Source organism: Silurus aristotelis (genome assembly GCF_946808225.1).
Source record: "Silurus aristotelis genome assembly, chromosome: 11".
Lineage (NCBI taxonomy): Eukaryota > Metazoa > Chordata > Actinopteri > Siluriformes > Siluridae > Silurus > Silurus aristotelis.
The window spans coordinates 26,967,529-26,978,738 of NC_139584.1; the positions used below are offsets into that span (position 1 = coordinate 26,967,529).

Here is an 11,210-nt window from a genome sequence, read left to right on the forward strand (position 1 = left end):
TAAAAGATTTTATGCCTTAAAAAGTCTTAAAGTTACTGTTCTAGGTCTTAAATCAATTTCCTAATTTGACTATTTTCTAATGCTTGTTTGTTGTTTTTGTTGTTGTGTCCTTGGTGTTTTCTTTCTTTCGCGAGTTCAAATAAAATTTGCCGAATTAAGACAAAACAAATGAGACCAGCATGCAACAGCCAATCAGCTTTCTCCGTGTATGTGTTTGTGTTTTTGATGTTGTGATATCGGTTTTAAATTTTATTCCTAATGGTCCTAAAAAGTCTTCGACTTGGGGAAACCTGCAGAAACCCTGATTGTAAAAACTGTGCTATTTCCTTTAGTAGCTAAGTGACTTCACACAGTGTACAGCCTTCATCTAAGCAGTTAAACGCAAATTAAGGCATCAATTAATGTGGGAAATCGGCTGTTTGTTGGATTATTTGGAAAAGGCAGACCACACAAGCTCTAGAAGATAAAAAAAATAAATAATTTACATGTACATTTGGATGCGTAATGATTCGAATTTAAAGTAGAATTGAATTAAAGTATTTAATTGAAGTAGCAGGTTTCAAGACACTTGTTGCAGAAAATCTCAAATCTCTAATATGCTTTTGTTTTGTTTTCTGTTTCGACCGTACGTCTTCACCGGGACGACGTTTTTAGTCAGCAGAAATGTCGATTTTTGAAAAAGTGAATAAATTTGATCTAATCACGTTTTTAGTAAGTACGCAAATAAACAGCAGGCGGAAATGATGCCGATCGAAACGTCTCACGTTTTACTCAGGCGCAGTACAGGGACGTGATCGTTTTCACACGTTTCAGTGTGGAGGAGCGAGTTTTGAGAAACGACTGAAAAACGATATTGTGGACACGAAGCGTTTTTAGACAAAAACCGCAGTTCTGTAGAGTTCATAAGAAATATTTCATTGAAATTCTTCTCTAATTACATTCACAATCAGTCGGAACAGATTTGTTGTTGTTATAATCTTCGCCTTTTCGAAATTTGCCTCTGAAGGCTCCTCTGCTGGTTCTTCCACTGGGGTTGCTCTGATCCGTTCGTATCGGTCCGCTGATAGAACACGGTTGCGATCGTGGATCCGGGAGGCCGGTTCTCTGTCTCTCCGCTGCGCCGACGGTGTTTTTCGGAGCGCAGCGTAACAAGTGCTGACTGGAGCCTTTACAGAAATAGAGCACACGGATTCATTCGAGCTCCCACGCATGAGAAGCAGCTTCTCAACTCCGCTGCTGCACTTTAGAGGCTCCAGCGCACGCACAGAGCCAGATAATTAGGTTTAGAGAGTGTGTGTGTGTGTGTGTCTGTAAACACTAACTGAGACACCGTAGTAGCAAATGAGCGTTTGCTCACCAAGTCGGGTGCCGTGAGGTCACTCTATGTATATGCATACACTCAATAACGTGTCAGCACACAGGCGCACAAAAGGCTTAGGTGCAGAAAAATATACGAGTTGACCACCTACACACACTGAGAAAACAGGCTTTATCGGGGCCATAGAGTAGCACTAAACAAGCTTCTGATTAAATATCATGTGTGTGTGTGTGTGTGTGTGTGTTTTTCGGTGTGTGTTGTGCTTTTCGTTTCCAGTAATGTTTTCTCTCATGCACCCGTAAAGCGCGCAAACAAACAAAAAAAAGAAGCAAAAACCAACCCTCACTGTTATGAGACACATTCTTTCTCACACTATCCATCTCTCCTTTCACCACTACATCATTGCATCACTCGTTTGCTCTCATTTTCAGCACCTCCGCTTCCTACTCTGTGTCACGGAATCCAGTTCAGCGGTGTTATTCTAGTGACAAACCACTCCAGAATTCCCCCCAAAAACCTGCCTGTCTTTCTTTAGTAGGGTAAAGTAAGCATGTGTGTGTGGTGTGTGTGGTGTCCCTTTTAGGCAAGGGAAGAGTTGAGGCCGGTCAGGGAGGATTTCGAAGCCAAGAATAAGCAACTTTTAGAAGAGATGCCCAAATTCTACAACAGCCGCATCGACTACTTCCAGCCGAGCTTCGAGGCGCTTATCCGAGCCCAGGTGAGCCACACACACACACACACACACACACACACACACACACACACACACACACACACACACAAAACGCCTTTTTAAACCAAATACCATTCGCTTCCCTTTTTAATAAACGTAACAGTGATTCAGCTGTTCAGAAACTTTTTGGTATTTATTACTTATGTATTGTATGTATGTTTCCTTATGCATATTTAGTGCTGATGTAATATAGTGATGGTATTGTAACAGTTATGATCTCTGTTGCTGCCATTGGATATACAAATCATGGTTTCCTGTATATTCAAAACGGTTGTTTTTTTTATTTATTTTTTATGGGTTTCGCTCTCTAAATTGAAACAGGTGTGAAGATGAGTAGACAGATGTTCCCTCCTCTTCGTTCCCAGAGGAAAACCTGAGCTCCAGTCTCATTTTGTTCAGACGGTTCCTTAAATAGTTGAACAGGCTCCAATCACCATTTGAGGGTGTTTAGTTGAGGGGGGAGGGGGTTAGTTCGAGGAAGTTAGTTTGAGGAGGTTAAATGGGGGGGTTAGTTCGAGGAGGTTAGTTTAAGGAGGTTAGATGAGGGGGCTAGTTTAAAAAGGATAGATAAGGGGTTTGGTTTGAGGAAGTTTGTTCGAGGAGGTTAGATGAGGGGGTTAGTTTGAGGAGGTTAAATAAGGGGGTTAGTTCGAGGACGTTAGTTTAAGGAGGTTAGATGAGGGGGCTAGTTTAAAAAGGATAGATAAGGGGTTTGGTTTGATGAAGTTAGTTCGAGGAGGTTAGATGAGGGGGTTAGTTTGAGGAGGTTAAATAGGGGGGTTAGTTCGAGGACGTTAGTTTAAGGAGGTTAGATGAGGGGGCTAGTTAAAAAAGGATAGATAAGGGGTTTGGTTTGAGAGAGTTAGTTGAGAGGGTTGGTTGGTTGAAAGGGTTGGTTATGGAAATTGTTAAGGGGGTTAGTTGAAAGGGTTTGATGGGGTTAGTTTGGGGGGTTAGTGGAGGGAGTTGAGTGGGGATTAGATGTGGAGGTAGGTTGGGGGTTATTTAAAAAGTGTTTTCTTGAGGGAGATATTTGATGCAGTTACTTGAGAGGGTTTGTGAGAGGGTTAGTTAAGTTGGTTAAGGGGGATAGTTGTGGTGGTTTGTTGGTTAACTGTATCGTTGAGAGGGTTAGTTGGTTTAGGGGTTAGTTGGTTGAATGGTATAGTTGAGGGGGTTAGTTGGTTGAACTGTATCGTTGAGGGGGAAAGTTGGCTGAATGGTATAGTTGAGGGGGTTATTTAGGGGGTTAGTCAGAAAGGTTAGTTGACTGGGTTTATTGAGGGGATTAGTTGAGGTTTGATTGGGTTATTTGAGGGCATTATCTGGTTGAGGGGTATAGTTGAGGGGGTTAGTTGGCTAAGGGATTTTGTTGGTTGAGGGGTATAGTTGAAGTTATTTGGGGGTTAGTCTAGGAGGTTAATTGACTGGGTTTGTTAAGCGGATTCATTGAGGTTTGAGGGGTTTAGTTGAAGGGTGTTTGTTAAGGGGGGTAGTTGGTTGAGTGGGTTAGTTGAGAGGGATAAGTTGAGGATAGATGGGGTTAGCTGAGAGTTCTTTCTGAGTCTGATAGTTCTGATAGTGATACTGTGTGGACATGTTCTTAGATCATAATGTGAACACAACAGGGATAAACTGAAACTCCACACACCAGTAAAATTAATTGATTATTTGAGCGTTCTACAACAAGCATTACACAGGCATATATCTTTAATTTATTATTATTTTTTTCTTTATTAAATGCTTGTAAACAATTTCACATTTTATGGGAAAAAGAAATCTAATTTTGTATGAAATAAAACAGGTAGGTTTAATTGCATCATAACTGATGATTAGATCAGGTATGTAAATGAAAGTGTCATCGCAGCACTGGCTTATTTACGGAGGAAAGGGCTCATGGTGGGTTTTTTCTTCTTTGTGTATAAAAATGGCACACTAAAGAAGTTTGGTTTTAATTAGAAAAAAAAATAGTCATTTGTTTGCCACTTACCACAGCAAAGTGTATGATGAGCTCCATCATTAATTAGGACTTAACATGTTACTTAGCTAGAGGTAATTACTAAACTGATTCACTGTCATCATGTCATCATCTTGATTATTACTTTTTTCTTTTTTCGATTAATGTTTTCTTTTGACACAATCGCCTGCCGGATTTATCCTTCTGTCGGCAAAGTAATTACAGTAAGTCCGTTTCGCCTGACGCCGTTCTTTATGGTCATGTACGATGTGTTCTGGATCATCAAAACACGGCTGTGATGTTTGTATGGCTGATCATCGCTTGATGGGAAGGTCAACATACTTTTGATTTCTGGCCCTTTTTATCATACACACACACACACACACACACACACAATCACACACAGAGCTGTAATCCCCTCTACAGCTCTCTCCACCCAGAGCTAATGTGATTAACCTTGACCACCCCATAGAAATGGTCAAACAAACACACACTGCTCCTTTATGTTTTAACACACACACACACACACTCGTATATAAATATACATACATTCCCCACCCTCCTCCTGTCTATAATATGATTAACCCCCACAATTTTGCTTCAGCTCAGACTGTCACTTCAGGAAGTTTGTAATTATTTGCTTCTTTCTCTATGTACAGATTTCTCTCTCTCTCTCTCTCTCTCTCTCTCTTTCTTTCTTTCTTTCTCTCTCTCTCTCTCTCTCTCTCTCTCTCTCTCTCTCTCTCTCTCTCTTACCCCCCCACGCACTGATGAGCTTCAAGTGGGACTTCCACAATAGTAACCTTGCGATTATTAGTGTGTATGTGTTTATCTTCAGCCTGGCAGTAGACATAATGTTCCTGAGGCTTTCTAAAAGCACATTGTTTAGATACAGGGGCAGTGGGAACAGCTGGTCTAGTGTGCACCGAAGGTTAACACCACCCTTCCCATTACCTCCCCCCAAACTTGCTGCGGCTATGAAAGGTGCTGGTAACGTAAGGGGTTAATGTTAAAAGGTTTGAGTTAATCTGCAGAATTAGTGGATTTTCCCAAAACTGATAGCTGTGATCATTTGGATCGTACTTGCCAATAACCGATTTATCAACCGCTAGTTTTTTGAAGTGGGAATCAGATTAAACAAAGACCGTAACACTCAATGTAAAAATGTACTGAACTTTAAAACAAAAATAAAAAACAGAACTCAAATCATTAAAATGTGCTAAATGAAATTAATATGAATATATTCATAAATATTTCGGAAAAAAAATCTGTGAATTAAATCAATGCATCAATGAATTAAAACCGAAACAAAAAGTAACACTGCAGATAAATAAAAAGGGTTACATCCAAAGGATAGAAACAAATGACTGAATCATGAAAATATATAATATAAATATATATTAAATATATTAATAAATATTGAGGAATATGACATGCATTTAAATTGAACACTCAAGATAAATCAAAATAAATAAGTAATATAAAAAAAGACAAATACACTTACTGTAATTACTGACATTTATTATTATTTATTATTTTATTATTATTTATTATTTAATAATTAGCACGTCGCATCAGTGCATAAAGCAACCCGGAAAAACTATCGGTATGGATTTTTGCCTGATAGTTACAGCAAATGCTGATTATTTAGTCGACCTCTATTCAGAATGATAAATGGGGTGATTTGGTGGGGTGGTAAGATTAGTCAAGGGTTATCAAGGTTGAACTGTTGAACAGCGTGGGAGGCGGGTAGGTTGTTGCAGAACCCATGTTGGTGATCAAGAAAATTTGGGCTGAAATTAGCATGCATTGGACTTCCTGTTACCAGACGAGGTGGTGAAGTTAGTCCAGGCCTCTGTCTAAGAGCCCTATGATGCAGCCTGTTCTTTTTTTTTCTTTCTTCATCTTGCATTTACTCTAACCAGGCGGAGGTAGATCAGCGAGATCAAGCGCTCCGTTGGCGATTGTCCTGCATTAGTATGGCTTAGCGTCGCTCCTGTTGCGTCCCCCGTTTGTGTAATCTTATTAGCTGATTAGCGAGGAGCCCTAGCATGAATCACTCAGAGTGATTGGCAGAGCCTACTTCCTGTCAGAGCTAGAAAAGAGTAGGAGGAAGAGAGCGTTAGAGGCTTTAAGCGTTACGAACCGTCGGTATCGGTAGGACCAGGATTGATCTGCGGTTTAACTCACGAGGAGAACATTCCGTGATAATCCTTGTTAAATATATAAGAATGTAACGATGCCTGAGCTGTTGGGCAAAGCCACCGTATTCTCTGCTTGCTGAAAAGGGGGATTTGGATAAAAAGTGGCCCCTCAAGATGACTCTTAACCAGACAACTAGCTGTACTGGTGGCCTCGTCCACACACACATCCAACCAACAGTGTGTGGTGCTTAAGCTCTGAGAGCGGTATGAATAGTACATCGGTTTGAGAGAGGAGAATCGCTGCATTAAAGAGGCAGTGTGTAGGTGGACCGCAGAGACTCGCTATCACACATGCTGTATTTAGACTCGCTGAGATGCGCAACAGCTATCAAGCCTGATTTCTCGACTAGGAGACTCTTATAGTCAAAGATTAGTGTGTGTGTGTGTGTGTGTGTGTGTGTGTGTGTGTGTGTGTGTGTGTGTGTGTGTGTGTGTGTGTGTGTGTGTGTGTGTGTGTGTGTGTGTGTGTGTGTGTGTGTGTGTGTGTGTGTGTGTGTGTGTGTGTGTGTGTGTGTGTGTGTGCCCGCAGTCCACAATGGACGTATCTTAAACACTGACTCATAGATCTGCTGGAACTGAGAGTCCCCTCATCCTGCTGAATCATACACACAGTTCAGAGATCGCCTCTGCTCAGATAGAAGCAACGCTCGAGCGTTTCATTTCAGAGCTCCACCACATCACACACTGTTCCGGAACAAATACACACACACACACACACGCATACACACACACACACACATATCCCATGTCATATGTGTTTAGGAGGACCTCTGTCGAAATTAAAGAGTTGTTCTAAGGCCTCCTCCGTCTGCACAGAGGATACACAGTCCACCACGGCTCAATCAGGTGTCTTGCACACGTGCCCCCACACACACACACACACACACACACACACACACACACACACACACACACTTTAAATGAGCTAAAAAAAAAAACTTACTCCAAATATCTTGTATGTTTGAAATATTTACAATTTCTTTCACAGAGGTTTCTTCCTAGAATTCATGCCAGAAATACGATTGCCTTAATGCCACAAATCTTTATGGAGCACCTTATTCTGTTGCTAATGTTCTCTCGTATGACTCATCAGGAAAAACTATTTTTCCGGTGTGTAATGGTCGTAGTTTATATTTGTGTTTTATAGCCAAATATTTGTTTTTCCATTGAACAAATGTAACAGCTGGTTTTAATTAAAAGCGGTGTTTGAAAAATGACCTTTTCCTTCAATAGTCGATGAATTAAACTTAAAAACTCAACGAATTTAACAATGAATTTAACGCCCTCGAACGCCCACAGTACCGCTTTTTGTCTAAAACATTTTCAAGGCCGCTCGGACAGTGAGCTTTCACACACATTGTTAGTAAACTCGGAAAGGATGTGGCGTCCTTTTTGCAATCCCTGATTGCGCCTGGAATCCGTCTACAGGAAATGATAGCCGCCGTAACCACGACGGTTTAAACTTTTAAAAAGAGTTGACGGTCACGTTCGCCCGTCACTTTTTTTGATTTACAAAAAAGCTGTTTGCGGAATCTGTTACCGCTCGCCGGCAGGTTCGGGTTATAGCAATCGGTCTAGACGGACGCAAGCGGATGTACGCGTAGGTCTGCAGTCCGTTTCCCCCCCTTCCCATCTCTCGGAGTGTGCACCGGGAGCCCCTCTGTCGCCATGCCGCTCCCACGTGCTGCATGTAAACGGCTCGTTGGGCAGCGCTTGATGTGGCGAAGCTGTCAGTCAGACGCATAAACAGGACAGAGCGGTATCCGTTTCCCTCAAAACCCCGGGCAGGAACCAGTCTCTCTACTTCACAGAATGGCACCGACTTCGGATTGATCTTTTAATTAAAGTGCAGGATAATAAGCGGCGACAGAGACCACTCGACTCCCAGTCAGGATGAACGATGCCTACATCCAGCATCAGAAATGTTTATTAGGGGAGGGGTGGGGGGGTGTTGAGCGCTTGGCCTTGTGGTCATTCTGGCTAACAGGAATTGAGGAAGTTTAGGTTCGTGTCATTGTTAATGGGATTTTAAACGTATAATTGTCTGTCTGTTTAATTAAGGAAATGTGTATTGTACTTGTGAATAGGGATGGGTACTAAGATCCGTTTTTTATTTATTTTTATGTATTTGGGTCAATACTGGACTACCAAGTTTGAAGACACTAATGTTATTGATACTTGCATCGTTTTATCTTCTATACGGTGTTAATGGCGAATTAGAAGCTGACGCTTCATTTTCCCTTTTTAAATGTCATCACGTGGATGAAGTTCGCTCGGCCTACGCTATGCTCATGTGCGGTGTGTGTTTGACATGTAGACAATCAGACACGTTGCAAGGTTATAACGTTGAAAAGTGCGGGTTATGATAGCTGAAGTGAAGAACACTGATGATCTCTTCATCATGGCACCTGTTAGTGGGTGGAGATATTTATTAGGCAGCCATTTGCAGTTTGTCCCCAAAGTCAACATTTTAGAAGCAGGAAAAATGGACGAGCGTAAGGATTTGAGTGAGTTTGACACATCGTGACGGCTAGACGACTGGGGCAGAGCATCTCCAAAAGTTCAAGTCTGGTCTTTGTTTTTTTGTTTTTGTTTTGTTTCAGGTTATTATATGTTATCAGACGATGTTCATCGACAGCCAGACGGCCGTGGTATGTGGTAGCATTAGAAATTAGTTGAATGTTAATGTACACATTTTTACAGGGTCTCCCCAAAAATATATAAATCCAGAAATACACACTTCTTCATCCTGAACTTGCTTTGTGTTAGCATGAGGACATGTTTTTAAAGGACATATTGGACACAGGCAAGTCTGAAATGTAACGCACGTGTTAAAACTCATGGTTTAGAGTGGGCCAGACAGGACAACGGGATCACGCTGAGGTGTGTGTGTGTGTGTGTGTGTGTGTGTGTGTGTGCGTGTGTGTGTGCGTGTGTGTGTGTGCGTGTGTGTGTGTGCGTGTGTGTGTGTGCGTGTGTGTGTGTGCGTGTGTGTGTGTGCGTGTGTGTGTGTGTGCGTGTGTGTGTGTGCGTGTGTGTGTGTGCGTGTGTGTGTGTGCGTGTGTGTGTGTGTACGTGTGTGTGTGTACGTGTGTGTGTACGTGTGTGTGTGTGTGTGTGTACGTACACAGTACGCAGCAAATGAACAAACGTGAAAAATGTGTGTGTGGGTTTCCGGTGGAAAGACTGTATTTCCCCAGCAGGTTTGTCGGCAGCCCACTCGTCCCGGTGTCTTGTAATGTGATTAATGGTTGTTAATGATCTCAGGCAGGACCCCTGAATCACCAGATGCAGAAAAAACTCCTTACCTCAGGGTTAACAGACAGAAAGACAGACGCGCACAGACGAGAAACCGTCTGGAGTGCTGCTCTTCTTCGCTTTGCAAGCTGTAAACGCCCGTTTCCTTGTGTTTTTTGTTCAGGTGGTCTACTTCACCGAGATGCACAAGATCTTCAGCGACCTGACCGATCAGATCGATCAAGGCGGCCTGACAGACCAGGAACGAGAACAGCAGAACGAGGTCAAGCTCAACGAACTGCGCGCTCTGTCCATCGTAGCGGATGACTGAAGGAAAAAAAAAAGACAGGTCTCTCAGTGCCAGGTGTTTTTTTTTTTTTTTTTTTTTTTTTTTTTTTTTTTAATGTTGTTCTCTCTCTCTTTCTCTCTCTTTCTTTCTCTCTCTCTCTCTGAGTTATGATTTTTTTTTTTTTTTTTTATCAGATTGTTTGTCGGCAGCCGGAAGGCTGTGGTGCAGAATTCCGGCAGTGTAGATGTAGTGAAGATACAAAGAACTTGCGTAACTTATTCAACCTCAGTTAAAAGGTTAAAAAACTTTTTCTTTGTGATCCGGGTTACGGTTTGCTTCACAATGATGATGATGATGATAATGATGATGGTAAAACGAGGAAGGCTTTTCTCAGGCTTTATACTACACTATATGAACTTGGATGAAGAGAGCTACATTTCTGAAAAGTGAAGGATCTCAGCGTGAGTAGATCATCACAAGAATTGTGATTTGTTCTTTATGTATAATTTTTTTTAATTGAATGTACAGCAATAATTCGGAAAGCCGCACGTGCGTGCGTGCGTGCGTGCGTGCGTGCGTGCGTGCGTGCGTGCGTGCGTGCGTGCGTGCGTGCGTGCGTGCGTGCGTGCGTGCGTGCGTGCGTGCGTGCGTGCGTGCGTGCGTGCGTGCGTGTGTGTGTGTCAAATACGCATAGGCCTGGCCTTTGCTTCAACACTAAACTCTGATGTCTGCATTACTGTCTCAGAGATTCTACAGTGCTGTCTGGAATAATACATATAAAAAAACCATCTCTCTATAAGCGCTATCTAGTAGCTTAATAATCCTAGCACAAAGTATTTATTCTTTTATCGAGTATTTAAACGGTGTCTCGTAAATTCAGTTCTAATGTCCTATATTGAAGTCTGTTCAGTCCCCGATACTGTAGCGCCCTCTACTGACTTGAACAAAACACTGAATTTGTTTGTATTTGTGTTTAGTGCTTTAATAAGACTGTCCTTTTTTTTTTTCTTTTTTTTTACCTCCCTATACAATTTTTGGATGATCGTATTTGGGACCAGACGTGTTTTTTTGTTTTTTGGTTTTTTTCCTAACGTTTTGTCACATCTTTGCTAAAGACGTGTTTTTAAAAGCCTTTTGGTTCATTCAGTGCTTCATCTCAGTATCTGTCATTTACCAATGCATCCACGTAAACACCTCTGAAACACGTGCCTTTATCGTCGGCTTCTGACTGGTTTTTAATCATCTCTTACATCCGTTCATCTCTTTTTTGTTCAAATAAGAGGTTTTGTGTGTCTCTTTGAAGTCGTCTTTTTGTTGTAATCCCGTTATTTTGATTATTTGTATTGGCCGCTTTTATATTTGTTTTACAAGGTCGTACAATAAATTGGTTGTTGGTTAAAAACATGTTGGTTAAAATCTAATTTATTTTATATGTATTTTTTTTTTTATTGCTTAAATGCTTTTGTAGGTTA

The 11,210-nt window shown here is 41.6% G+C and overlaps 1 protein-coding gene across 2 annotated transcripts in view; it reads left to right on the forward strand.

The window, feature by feature from the left end:
- Positions 1-11,140, forward strand: part of bin3 (bridging integrator 3) — a 45,802-nt gene extending 34,662 nt beyond the window's left edge. For both annotated transcript variants that reach the window (XM_083554057.1, XM_083554058.1), the window contains 2 exons: positions 1,902-2,036; positions 9,634-11,140. In XM_083554057.1, the coding sequence (XP_083410183.1) occupies positions 1,902-2,036; positions 9,634-9,780 (282 nt within the window). In that variant the 3' untranslated portion in view covers positions 9,781-11,140. The remainder of the gene's footprint in view (positions 1-1,901; positions 2,037-9,633) is intronic.
- The last annotated feature ends 70 nt before the right edge of the window (positions 11,141-11,210 follow it).